The sequence below is a fragment of the Corvus hawaiiensis genome, chromosome 6 (assembly GCF_020740725.1).
Source record: "Corvus hawaiiensis isolate bCorHaw1 chromosome 6, bCorHaw1.pri.cur, whole genome shotgun sequence".
Taxonomy (NCBI): domain Eukaryota; kingdom Metazoa; phylum Chordata; class Aves; order Passeriformes; family Corvidae; genus Corvus; species Corvus hawaiiensis.
In genome coordinates, this window is record NC_063218.1 from 64678428 (window position 1) to 64691036 (window position 12609).

General features: G+C 67.2%; 4 protein-coding genes across 7 annotated transcripts; 2 read left to right on the forward strand and 2 right to left on the reverse strand.

The window, feature by feature from the left end:
• The first annotated feature begins 526 nt into the window (after positions 1-526).
• SSH3 (slingshot protein phosphatase 3) lies at positions 527-5563 on the forward strand. 3 transcript variants are annotated; one of them, XM_048306664.1, is made up of 14 exons: positions 527-592; positions 1503-1540; positions 1649-1814; positions 2277-2395; positions 2459-2530; positions 2620-2685; positions 3073-3261; positions 3374-3467; positions 3545-3673; positions 3750-3796; positions 3867-4013; positions 4325-4525; positions 4827-5088; positions 5169-5563. In XM_048306664.1, exons 1-14 carry the CDS (start codon positions 542-544, stop codon positions 5361-5363), a joined length of 1776 nt encoding a protein of 591 aa, XP_048162621.1. In that variant the 5' UTR covers positions 527-541; the 3' UTR covers positions 5364-5563. The 3 variants fall into 3 exon arrangements, with proteins under 3 accessions (XP_048162621.1, XP_048162623.1, XP_048162622.1); XM_048306665.1 differs by lacking the exon at positions 527-592 and having other exon boundaries at positions 661-1540; XM_048306666.1 differs by lacking the exons at positions 527-592; positions 5169-5563 and having other exon boundaries at positions 658-1540; positions 3867-4017; positions 4827-5049.
• A 1031-nt stretch (positions 5564-6594) lies between these two features.
• Positions 6595-7769, reverse strand: POLD4 (DNA polymerase delta 4, accessory subunit). Its single transcript, XM_048306856.1, has 3 exons — positions 7465-7769; positions 7284-7395; positions 6595-7189 (listed from the first exon to the last, which is right to left on the reverse strand). Exons 1-3 carry the CDS (start codon positions 7706-7708, stop codon positions 7165-7167), a joined length of 381 nt encoding a protein of 126 aa, XP_048162813.1. The 5' UTR covers positions 7709-7769; the 3' UTR covers positions 6595-7164.
• Positions 7770-8516: 747 nt separating this feature from the next.
• Positions 8517-10786, reverse strand: LOC125327367 (glycine N-acyltransferase-like protein 3). Of its 2 annotated transcripts, none has more exons than XM_048306812.1 (6): positions 10472-10786; positions 10293-10377; positions 10009-10116; positions 9792-9912; positions 9076-9196; positions 8517-9004 (listed from the first exon to the last, which is right to left on the reverse strand). In XM_048306812.1, the coding sequence occupies exons 2-6, from the start codon at positions 10368-10370 to the stop codon at positions 8584-8586; spliced, it is 849 nt and encodes a 282-aa protein (XP_048162769.1). In that variant the 5' UTR covers positions 10371-10377; positions 10472-10786; the 3' UTR covers positions 8517-8583. The 2 variants fall into 2 exon arrangements, with proteins under 2 accessions (XP_048162769.1, XP_048162767.1); XM_048306810.1 differs by having other exon boundaries at positions 10293-10374; positions 10472-10784.
• On the forward strand, positions 10677-12570 carry LOC125327371 (glycine N-acyltransferase-like protein 3). Its single transcript, XM_048306816.1, has 5 exons — positions 10677-10819; positions 11033-11140; positions 11235-11361; positions 11441-11558; positions 12021-12570. The coding sequence occupies exons 1-5, from the start codon at positions 10742-10744 to the stop codon at positions 12421-12423; spliced, it is 834 nt and encodes a 277-aa protein (XP_048162773.1). The 5' UTR covers positions 10677-10741; the 3' UTR covers positions 12424-12570.
• The last annotated feature ends 39 nt before the right edge of the window (positions 12571-12609 follow it).

A 12609-nucleotide genomic window follows, 5' to 3' on the forward strand; every position in this document is an offset into this window, starting at 1 on the left:
GGCCCAGGGATTGATTTATTTCGTTTATATTACTCGGGAAAAGACCCCTGCCCAGGGAGGGGGAATTTGGCTGGGGAGCCATGGGGTGACAAGGGGTTCTTTGGGGGTGACCTGCCGGGGACACTTGGGGGAATCCCACCGGATGAAACCTGGCGTGTCCCAGATGCCGGTGACCCTAGGGGGGTCCACAGTTTTTGGGGATCTGGGGAGGGCATCGCACATTCTGGGGACCTGGGGGAGGGTCCCACGTGCCGGGGGGCTCCCACTTTCAGAGGAACTGGGGGTGTCCCAAGTGCTGGAGTGTCAATCCTGCCTTGCCCACACGGATGTGGGTCCCGGGGGGGCTCCGGGGCGCCGGGGAGGTCCCGTTCTGACGGAGGGCGGTCTAGGGGTCCCGGCTGCCGTGTTTCCGTGGCGGAGGGGGGCCGTGCCGTGCCAGGCCGTGCCCGGGGCCGTGCCCGCTCCCGCTCCCGTTCCCGTTCCCGATCGGGCGGGGCAGCGGAGGCGCTTCCTGGTGCGGGGGGGGGCGGCGCGGCGGGGCATGGCGCTGGTGACGGTGCGGCGGGCGGGGGGCTCCGCCGGAGGCCCCGCGGTGAGTGCGGCGCCGGGCCGGGGCATCCCGGCAGGGACGGCACGGGGGGGGGGGGCGGGGGGGTCCCGGAGCCCCGGGACATCCCGGTGCGGGCTGGCACAGGGGCTCCCGGGGGAGTACGGGCGGTCCCAGAACCGCGGGGGCTCCCGGTGCGGGCGTACGGGAAGGACCGCGGGGGGATCTCGGAGCTCCTGCGGGTCGCGGTGCCCTGGGGGAATGGGCCGGTGTGGGGGATGCCGGTGTGAGGAGTGCGGGCTGTGCGGGGGTGTCTCGGAGCCCCGGGGATTCCCGGTGCGGAAGGTCCCGGGCCGTCCCAGCGCGGAGGTGGAGGGGGGAAGGTTGCTCTGGTCGCTCCCGGTGCGGGGTTATCCCAGGCGCTTCCGATGGGACTTTACTGGGAGTTTACTGGGAGCCGAGTTGCCCTCAGCACGTGTTGGAGTTTCCTGTGCTCCCCGCTGAGGTTTTCCCGAAGTTAAGGGAGGAATATGGGGGTGTGAAGGGGGGAGGGCGGTTGTCCCAAGTTGCTCCCACTTTCCCCAGCGCTCCCGGTCCCTTAGCTGTCCCAGTGCCCCCCAGTGCCCCCCAGTGCCCCCTTCCCCTCTTCCTCCAGTAACCACTGGGCCTTTTCTGGGTGCTCAGGCCCCCCCTTCCAGCACTTCCACCCAGCCAAGGGTGGGGGGCACAGGGGCAGGACCCCCCCTGCCATCCCAAGGGGGGTGCCCAAGGATCCATCTCCACAGCGGGACCCCCAAAGGGCCCCCATGCCCCACCGTGGGGCCCACACTCTTTGAAGGGGGTGGGTGTTGTTATGGGATCACCAGACTGTGGTGTCTGTGCTGAGGGGAGCTTGTGGGGTCTGGTCCATGCCCTGGGGTCACATTTCCCCCAGGAATCGCCTCCCAATTTGCAGGAGGAAGATGCTCCCAGACGTGGCCAACTGCAGCGACGGTGAGAGGGGGCTCCGAAGCCCCGGGCTGGGGAGGGGACACAGTTGCCCCTGCCTTGGGGCAGCACTCTGGGGGTGCCCCGGGTGCTCAGGACCCTCCTGCCCCCCAGGCAGAGCTTCGTCGTGGTCAAGGGGGCTGCGGTGCTGCTGCCTGCGGAGGAGCCCCCCCCGGCCGAGCCCCCCCCGACTGAGCCCCCCAGCCAGGCCCCAGGACAGCAGGAGCAGCACCTGCACCTCATGATGCAGCTGCTGCGCCCCCAGGATGCCATCCGGCTGGTGAGGCACGAATCCCCCCCTCCAGGAACATGGGGATGGGATGGGGACAGGAACGGGGATGGGATATGGATGGGGACAAGGTGGGGAGAGAAAATTGACAGGATGGGACAGAATGGGCTGGGCTGCAGATGGGGATGGGATGAAGGTGGGGACAGGATGGGGAGAGCACAGGACAGGAGAGGACTGGGATGGGACAGAATGGGGATGGGAACAGAGAGAGGAAAGGAATGGGAGTGGGATATGGACAGCATGGGGGCATGGTAGGATGGGGTGGGAATAGAATGGGAACGGGGATGTTGTAAGATGAGGACAAGATGGAGATAAGATGGGATGGGGACAGGGATGGAATAGGATGTGATGAGGAGGGGAAATGGCCCTGCCTGATACTTCTTCTCGGTCACTGGGAGCACTGGGAGCACTGGGAAGGGACAGATCCCCCCTCCAATGCCCCCTTTCCTGCAGGCGGTGCGGCTGGAGTCGGCGCGGCCACGGCGGGTGCGGTACCTGCTGGTTGTGCGCCCGGAGGAGGAGGGAGCCGAGGCGGAGACGGCGCTGCTGGGAGTGGATTTCGCCCACGAGGGGTGAGCGGGGCACGGGGGGGGCCCGGGGGGGCGTCGGCACCCCCTGACCTCTGCCCGCCCCAGGGCCGCCCACTGCACCCTGGGCATGGTGCTGCCCCTCTGGAGCGACACCCAGGTGTTCCTCGACGGCGACGGGTAAGGGCAGGCTGGAATTTTGGGACAGGGAGGGGCTTGGAGGGGCTGGGGTGCATGCCCTGACCCATGCGCATCCCCACGGTGCCCAGGGGGTTCAGCGTGACATCGGGGGGACAGACCCGCATCTTCAAGCCCATCTCTGTGCAGACCATGTGGTGAGAGAGGCCCGCGTGTGACCGGGGGCACAGGGGGCGTGGGGACCACCCTGGGCACGGGGGGTGTGGGTGGCATGGTGAGCACAAGGGGGGTGGGCACCACCTCGGGGACTGGAGATTTGGGCACTGCCCTGGGCACGGGGGATGCTGTCACCATCCTGGGCACGGGGACGTGGGCACCAAGCTGGACACAGGGATGTGGGCAGCGGGGGTTTGGGGATCACCACGAGCACCACCACGGGCACCACCATGGGCACCTGGGCACAGTCATGGGGATAGAGCTGGGGAGGGTCTGGGTGGCACCCACACGCTGGGGACAGCCAGTGAGGGGACACAGCTGTCGGGGGTGGCGCTGGCAGTGCAGGGGTGGCAGGTGCTGTGCGGCAGGGCCGTGCTGCAGGAGCTGCACCGCGCCTGTGAGGACGCTGCCCGCGGCGGGCACATCCCCGGCGGCCCCGCGCTGGCCTGGGCCCGCAGCTACGCGGCGGAGCTGGGCTCGGAGCAGAGCTGCCTCAACGAGTGGCTGGCCATGGCCGACCTCGAGTCCGTGCGCCCGGCCTCGCCCACGCCCCTCCGGTAAGCTCCCCGCCACGCCCCTGCCGCGCCCCACAGCCTGCCGGCCACTCTCTGGCAGGGCGTGGTCTGGGTGGGGCAGGTGGCACCAGTGACAAGGCCGTGCCGGTGCCAGGCCGGCGATGCCAGAGCTGTCGGAGCAGGCGGTGCGGGTGCTGCTGCGGGACGTGATGGCCAGCGCCGACCTGGAGAACGTCACCTCCAAGGAGGTGGGTGGCACCGGGCAGGGGGTCCTGGGGACAGGTGGGGCCGGGCAGGGCCATCCCTCACCCGGGGCGCTGCCCAGGTGCGGGAGGAGTTGGAGCGGCGCACGGGGCACAGCCTGGCCGAGCACAAGGATTTCATCGACAACGAGATGCTGCTGGTGCTGGCGCAGATGGATCGGCCTTCCCGCATCTTCCCGCACCTCTTCCTGGTGGGCAGCGGGGCGGGAGGGGCAGGCAGGGCGGGTGGTGGCAGCGTCCCCACCCCTCACTGCTGTCACCACACAGGGCTCCGAGTGGAACGCGGCCAACCTGGAGGAGCTGCAGCAGAATAGGTGAGCAGGGGGTGGCACTGTCATGGGGTCATCATGGGATGCCACTGGGGTGTCACCCGTGTCACCGCAGGGTCACCCACATCCTGAACGTGGCGCGGGAGATCGACAACTTCTTCCCGGCACTGTTCACGTACATGAATGTGCGGGTGTACGACGAGGAGGCAGCCGAGCTCCTGCCCCACTGGAACGACACCTTCCTCTTCCTCTCCCGCGTCCGGTTGGTGGGCACGGGGGGTGACACCAGGGGGGACATCGTGGGCACAGAGGGGCAGGGGCTGGAGGTGGGGCCAGGGGAGAGGGGGGCACGGGGAGGGGGCCTTGATAAATGAGGTGCCGGGGTACACTGGGAGCTTGGGGACTCTGGGGCAGGGGATCCTTGGGGACACCAGAGTTCCCAGGGACACCGGGGTGGCTGGGGGATGCTGGGAGCCCTGGGGATCCTGGGACAGCAGGGGGGCACTGGGAGCCCTGTGAACACGGTGTCCCCGAGTGTCCCCCGTGCCATGGTGCCAGCAGTGGGTGCCACAGGGCGGCGGGAGGCCGGGCACTGGTGCACTGCCGGATGGGGCTGAGCCGCTCGGCCGCCACGGTGCTGGCCTACGCCATGAAGGAATTCGGGTGGTCCCTGGAGCGGGCGCTGCGGCATGTCCGGCACCGCCGGCCCGGCGTCCTGCCCAACCCCGGCTTCATGCGCCAGCTCGACTTCTACCAGGGCATCCTGAGCGCCAGGTGCGTGGGGACAGGGTGGGGACAGCAGGGTGGGGCCAAGGGAGTGAGGGCAGGTGGGCACGAGCAGGTGAATGGGGACAGGTGGGAGGGACCAAGGGGGTGGGGCCTGGGCTAACCACACCCCTGTGTGATAAGAGGGTGGGGCTGTTGTGACCACACCCCTGAGGGTGGAGTGGGTGGGGCCCTATTCGGGGAGGGGTGAATTTTGTGGGGGAGGAGCCTATGGGAACCCCACCCTGCCGAGTGGGTGTGGCTCCAAGCGGGGGGCGTGGCCAGGTGCTGATTGACAGGTCTGTGGCAGCCGGCACAGCAGCCTGTGGGAGCCCCGGGCGGCCGAGAGGACGCCGCACCCCGAGGAGGACACCGCGAGGGACACGAGCATCCTGTCCCCGCTGTCCTCCCCGCTGGCGTCCCCGCAGCCCTCTGAGGAGGAGGCAGCCGGCGGGGGGCTGCTGGGGGCCTCTCGGCGGCCCCGCATCTCCCTGTGCGCCGTCATGCGGACCATCAGCCTGCTGGAGACCCCCGAGCCCCCCGAGCTGCTCGGGGAGCCCCTGGCCGGGGAGGTGAGCGGCGGCCGGGGTGGGCTGAGGGTTGCGGCCGCAGGGTGACAGCGGCATGGGATGACCCTGCTGTCCCCCCTCAGGTGTTCAAGGCCGCGGAGGAAGTGGGGGATCCCTCGCCGAGGCCACGACCCTCATCCCGCCCGCGCGGGGTGGTGCGCCAGGCCAGCCTGGATGGCGGCCCCGCCCCCTTCGGTGACCACACCCACAGTGACGACCACGCCCAGTGCCACACCCATGCGCCTGACAACGCCCACACTGATGAACCCACTCCTTGATTTGGGGGAGGTGGGACAGGGCCCCCCCGCTGCCACGGCAACGAGGGGGTGAGGCCTGTCCCGGGGCCGGGGTCATCGAGCCGGAGCGCCCCGCCCACGCCACGCCCGCGCTCTGGGGGTGGGAGGTGCCTCTGCCTCAGCCCCGCACGCACAGAACACCGACACCGCTCCTGCACCGGCAATAAAGTGTGGAAATGGCAGCCCCCTGATGGCTCTGTGGCCCTGAGCACGTGGAGGGTGGGGCGCCGTCAGCAGGGGCCAGAGTGAGGGCTCTGGGGGCTGCGGGAGGCGGGCGCGCACAAGGACCCAGCCGCGCCATGTTGTGCGGCACGCAGGGAACCACAACTCCCGGCGGCCTTTGCGCGAGAAGCACAACTTCCGGGTTGCCATGGCAACCGTTGCGGCCTAGGCCCGAACTGGAGCCTGGGCTGGAATTAACTCTGAAATTGGTGCTGGAAGCGGGACCGGGGCAGTCCCGGGGCCCGGCAACGAAGGAGTGAAGTGGGCAGAAAGCCTGCAGCCCGCTGTGGCCGTGGCAGAGGGGCAGGCTGGGCACACCCTGCCACTCACTGTCATGGTGTCACCCCCTTCCCACCATGGTGTCCCTTCATGTTATGTCACTCCTGACCCACAGTACACCTTCCACCATCCCAGGTTGCTTCAAGCCCCGTCCAACTTGGCCTCGGGCACTTCCACAGCTTTCTGGGCAACCTGTGCCAGGGCCTCAGACCCTCACAGGGAGGAATTTCTTCCCAAAATCTCACCTAAACCCTTCTCCCAGGGAAGGAGATTCCTGGCTAGTACTGCCCCTGAGGCTGCTACTGTCCATCTCCTTGGGTTGTTCCTGTGGCTGGAGCTATCCCAGACACTTCCCCCCTTCCTGGGACACCCACCAGGTTGGGACTTACCCTCTGCTAAGGAAGGAGCATGGGAATCTCCCTCCTTCTTCCCACCAGGGGGGCACAACCCTGGGCTGGCTGGCTGTGGAGTGGTTATTTTTTGGGGGTCCACCTAAACACCTCAGTCCCGTGCCCAGCAGAGGAATTATGTCCCTGTAAAAGATATCCAAGGGACTGCAGCTCCAACAGAGGAGTAAGATCTGGCTGGGTAATGCAATCCAGAAGGTCGGGAGCCTGCAGTGTGAGTGGGATGGGAGCTGTGGGTGGCCCCCCACCCATCCCACGCCATTCCAGGTTACTGCCAGCTCCGACGCTCCATTGCAGCCTTGGGATAGAAACTATTAATTTTATTGATAAAGCAACAGAAAAAGCTGGTGAATTAAGTCATTGATAACCCGAATAATTAACAGACATATCCTGTTATTTACGATTCTGCACACAGCAAAGCTGCTAATTAGGGCTAATAAACATCTGAATCCCACGGGACGCTGTCACACTTCCCACCCCACTGCAGAACATCACCACAACCCACAGCCACCTGCCTCACCCCTCTGTGCTCACTTTCAACTGATTTTATACCTCATTCTTCATTTCTTCCCCCCATTTCTGGAGAAAAAAATCCCACCTCCCTTTCTCCACCCAAGAGCTGATTTTTCCCCCTGCGTCGCAGTTGGGTGGCATTAAAACTGTGTGGCTGGACACCCCACCTGGCTTTTTTTGGGGGGGGGATGCAACTCCCTGCCCTCCCCCTGCACCCCAAGGGCTTCACCCCGCCCCGTGCCGCCCCAGACAGCACACAGCACCCCTTCCTTCGCTCACACCAGCTTTAATCCGCCCGGTGTCCCTGGAATAGGGTCTGGGAGCGTCGGGAATGGTCCCCCCCATTCCCTCGGCGCGGCGCCTCAGAGCTCGTACTCGTGCCAGAGGCTGCGGGGGCACAACGGGGGTCAGCGGGAAGGGTGGGGGGCACCGGGACAGGATGCCCTGTGCCCCCCACGCACCCATCCCACCCCACACCCACCTGTAGGTGACGTCGGGGTTGTCCCGGTGCTCCAGAAGGGCGTCACGGATGGGGCCGGGGGGGCTCAGCCCCAGCTCTTGTGCCCGCTCCCAGCGCTGCAGGCGGGTGATCCCTGCAGGATACCGGGGGTCAGCGGGGCCGGGGGGAGCCCGGGGCCACCGGGACAACCGGGGGTGCTCACCGGTGCAGGGTCCGTATTCCCAGGAGAGGTCGAAGCGCCGCAGCATCTCCAGGAGCGCCGGGTCCACGGGGGGCTGCGAGGGGGCGCTGGGACAGTCCCGCACCTGCACCTTCACCTTCACCTGCACTTTGTCCTTGTCCTTCTTGTCCTTGAGCCTGCCCGGGGGCCGCCCGGGGCCCCGCCGCCGCCGCCGCGGGAAGGAGTCGGTGATGCGCCGGGGCTGCTCCATGGCCCTGCGCGACATGGAGCTGGCACGGCCCCGCCGCTACCGGGAACAGGGCGGGACCCGCCGCTACCGGGAACCAGCGGGAGGGAGGGACCCAGCGGGAGGGAGGGACCCGCCCCCTCCCCTGCCTGTGGCCGGGCGGAAGCGGCGGGGCCGGGCTGGGGAACCGGCTATGGACACTCTCGGCCACTGCCACCCTGGCGGTGGTCCCGGTCCCCCGCCCCTCTCGACACCCCCGGCTGTCCCCGGGTGCTGTCACCCCCCCAGTTGTCCTCGCCACCCCCCGCACTGTCACCCCGAGGGCACTGTCACCTCCATCTCAGTGTTCCCTATTGCCCCTGGCACTGTCACCCTCCCAATTGCGCCCACTACCCTCTGGCATTGTCACGCCTGTGGTTCTTCTCCCTGTCCCCATCAACATTGTCACCCTCATCCCAGCACTGCCCATCACCCTGGATCCTGTCACCCCCCTGTCTATCCCCATCAGCCTCCAAACCATGACTCACGCTGTGACACTGTCACCCTCTGCCCCGTCCCACTCTGTCCTGTGTGTCACTGTCTGTCCCTCCAGTGCCTGTGCCACCCCCAGCTGTAGTGACACCGTCCCGGGTGAGGGGGTGACACTGCAGGTGCCACCACTGCAGATTTGCCTGAGGCTTTCAGCCCTCCCTTGGGAAACTGAGAATAACTGAGATGCGTGCCCTGGGACGGGGTGACTCCCAGGGGACCCCGCTGTTTCCCTCAGTGGTGACACGTGAGCCACCAAGCCGTGTCACCGCTGCAACAGTCAGTGCTGGGGGGACACAAAACCCCACAGAAACCATCAGAGACTCCACACCGCTCTTTAATTTGAGGTTGGCTTTTCTCCGGCGTGGAGAGGGGACAGCAGGGCCTCAGGGCCCGTCCCTGTCCAGGCTGGGATTGTGCAGGATGTAGCAGCAGACCCCAGGCAGGCGCTGGTGGCCCAGCAGCTCCTGCAGCTGCTGCATGGGCCGGTTGCCCAGCGCCGTGTACCCAAACGTGGGGAACCCGCGGGCCTGCGCCCGCTGCGCCGCCACCGTCAGTGCCACCTGCATGTGGCCGCGCCGCCGCTGCTCGGGCAGGGTGTAGCTGTGGGTGCCCGTCCCGAAATGATCCGTCAGCACCCAGGCGACGGGCTCCCCGCTGCCATCCTGCAGGCACACTTGCGGGAAGCGCCCCAAAATCTCGGCCAGGTAGCGCCGGCTGCGGGCGTTCCCCCCGTAGGGCCACGTGTTGTTGAGCAGGTCCACGTGCGAGGGCTGCAGGGAGCCCACCCGCACCCCGGGGGCCGGCCTGGGGGAGGCGAGGGTCAGTGGGGGGCTCAGGGGTGTCCCCATGTGGGGACAGGGGTGGGGGCCTCTCACCGGGGCTCCGGCATGGTGCTGGGGTCAGGGTGCCAGTAGGAGTAGTACTCGACGATGTCCAGCTCCACGCCCTTCCTCCCCGCCAGGTCCTGGGACACCGTGGTCACCCCATCCTGTAGCCCTGGGGATGGGGATGTCAGGGGGTCCTGCTCCCCCTACACCCCACCATCCCTGTCCCCAGCCCCTCTATGTGACCCCAGTGTCCTCCTCAGTGTCCCCAGGAGCTACCTGCAACCCCAGTCTCTATTTCCTGCACCCAAATCCCTGCTTCCGGTGTTCCCAGTACCCAAATCCTGCTCCCAGCTCCCCCAAGTACAACCACAGTACTCCCCAGTGCCCCCAGCACCTCCAAGTCCAACTCCAGTGCCCCCTAAGACCCTGCTCCCAGGGTCCCCAGCAGTGCAATTCCCCGGTGCACCCCAGCACCCCCAAATCCAACAACGGTGCTCCCCGGCATCCCTAAATCCCGCCCCACCACTTCCCACTGACATCACCCGTCAAACCCCACCCCAGCACACCAAGCCGTGCCTCCAGTGCTCCCCAGCACCCAAACACCCATCCCCAGTGTCGCCCAGCACCTCCAATACCCTCCACCAGTGCCTCCCAGTTCCTCCCTGCCTCCAACAGCTCTCCCCAGTGTCCCACGCTCCCAGTGCTGCCCGGCACCCCTCACAGCATGCCCAGTGCCCCCCAGGACCCCGGTGTCCCCAGGCCACCGATGAGGGTGAAGGCGACATCCCAGCGCAGGCACCCGGGGGTCTCCAGCAGCGCCCGGTACGCCCCCAGGTCCCGGTAAAACGCTGCCTGTGTGTTCCAGTAGCCATCGTTCACTGGCACCTGGGGGCACCCACGGTTGCTCTGAGCACACCTGCCACGTGCCAGGGCACCGTGTCACCGCCCCCCTCTACTGTGCCCCGTGTCCCCGCTGGCTACCTCTCCGCTGGGCCGGGCCAGCACAGCACCGAATTCGGGCCATTTGTCCACCAGCACCTCGAACTGGCCAGGGTTGCCCCGGTTGATGTTCAGTACTGCCCCGAAAACCTGGGGGAGAGGGGGGGTCAGCAGTGGGGGACAAGGAGGGGACAGATGGGGGTCAGGGATGGGAGCTAGATATGGGGGACATGGGGGCAGATGTGGGGTCAGAGCTAGGGGGAGGGGGGCAGGTGTGGGGGACAGGGTGACAAAAGGGTCCCTGGTGACACAGGGGGCCCCATCACCGGCAGGGCGAGGGGCAGGCTCTTCCTCAGGATCCCCTCCAGGCGCTGCAGCTGGGCTGGGTGCGTCAGGATCTGCATGGTCCTGCTGAGAGACCCTCGATAACAGGGGGACAGGACCACCAGGCGTGGCCCCTGTCCCTATCCCTTTCCCCATGGTCCCCAGCTCCTCCAGCACTCACCCTGCAACAATCCTGAGTCTGTGGGTCCCAGAGGGCCTTGGAGTGGGAGTCTGGAGACTGTGTGGCACTCGGTGACAATGGTTAACACCAGCTGTCACGGGCCAGCGAGTGCCCCCTGCCTTGGGGGGCAGCGGGCAGGGTCCATCCTGCTGGGCACTGGGCACTGGGCCAGCCCTGTGGCCGCCTGGGGACGGGTCAGGGACACTGCCCCAGTGCCACCAGCGCCCCACGGATCCTCGGTGTCACTGCCTGCCCCACGGTCACAGAGCCATGCAGATCCTGAGGTGCCCAGCCCAGCTGCAGCTCCTGGAGGAGGCCCTGCGGAAGAGCCTGCCCACCACTCTGCCGGTGACAGGGACCCCTCTGACCCCTCTGTCCCCTCTGCCCTGTCCTGCTGGTGACAGAGTCCCTGGGGGCCCCTTTGTCCCCTCACCCTTGCCCTGTCGGTGTTGCTGATCCCTCTGTCCCCTCTCCCCTGCTGGTGAGGGGACCCCGGGGACTCTGGGCACCCCTCTGTCCCCTCTCCCCTGCCCTGCTGGTGACAAGGACCCTGTCCTGCAGGTCCTGGGGACTGTGATGACGGTGGCCAGGGGGAACCCAGCCTCCCACGAGGTGCTGGTGGACTCCTGGCCCCATTTCGGCATTGTCCTGACCCGCCTGCGCCCAGAGGTGCTGCCCCGGGTGTCCCTGTCCTGGCAGCAGCACCCCACACACCGGGGGGCTGGGAATCAGGGTGCCACTCTCAGCCCCATGTCCCTTCCAGGAGCACAGGGACCCCAGGGACTACTACACCAACCAGCTGGCTGTGTTCTACCGGGACAAGGGAGCCCTGCAGGCACTGCTGAGGGGCACGGAGGCGGTGACCCGGGCACGGGCCTTCCAGATTATGGGTAAGGATGGCACTGGGGGGGACACAGGGCTCCCCTACCCACTGTCTGGGTCCCCTGTCCAGCTGACAGAGGGTTCCAGGGATGCAGGATGGGCTGGACGAGGCCGTACGGGAGGTGGCCAGTGCCAGGGGGCTGAAGGTGGAGACGATCCAGCACCGGGCGTTGATTAGCCCCGAGCCCCCCCAGCCCCGCAGGCAGTGAGTGAGGGGCACTGGGGGACATGGGGCACTGAGGGACATGGGGCACTGGGGGACATGGGCACTGGGGGGCCAGTCACGTCCCTGGGTGGCACATGGAGACCTGTCACATTTCTGGGTAGCACAGGGGGGTCATAGTCACATCCCTTGGTGGCACAGGGGTTTCCGAGCATATCCCTGAGTGGCACAGGGTGGCATGAGTGGGATCACTGAGCACACCCCTGGGTGGCACAGGGGTTTCTGAGCACTTCCCTGAGTGGGACAGGGATCACTGGGTGACTTGAGTGGGTTCACTGGGCACACCCCTGGGTGGCACAGGGGCGTACCCAATCCCATCCCTAGGGGAAACAAGGGCCCCAGATTCCATCTCTGGGTGGCACCAGGGTTCCCAATCCCATCCCATCTGCCATCCCGGCTGGGAACAGGGTTCAGCATGCCCCCCTCCTCCATGCCCCGTTGCAGGATGCCCCCGGGCCTGCGCCTGGCGCCCGTGTCCCCCTCCCACGTCCCGCTGCTCAACGCCACGTGGGCCCTGGGGGGCAATGCCCGCAGCCAGGCGTTCCTGCTGGGGCTGGTGCGGACGCTGCCCTCCGCCTGCCTGCTGGGCCCGCGGGGCCGCCCGGTGTGCTGGAGCCTGCTGGACGGGCAGGGCTGCCTGCGACACGGCTACACGGTGCCCGCCTGGCGCGGCCACGGCCTCACCGGGGTCGTGGTGGCCGCCATAGGCCGGGAGCTGCACGCCCGCGGCTTCCCCGTCTACGGCGCCGTACGGCCCCACAACACGGCCTCGCTGCGTGCCCTGCAAGCCAGCGGCTTCCTGCCCCAGCCCGGGACCTTCTACATGATCCTGGGCACCCCAAAGTAGTGCCCGGGGAGGGCGTGCCAAGATGGAGGGTGCCTGTCCTCGGGGACACCCCGATTCCCACACTGAGCTCAGTTTGGAGTCGTTCCCTCTGCTCCCTACTGAAGGCACAGGGGGAAACATTCCAAATTCCACACGGAGCTCCGGGTTTGGAGCCGTTCCCTCCGGTCCCCACCGGGGTGTGGCGCC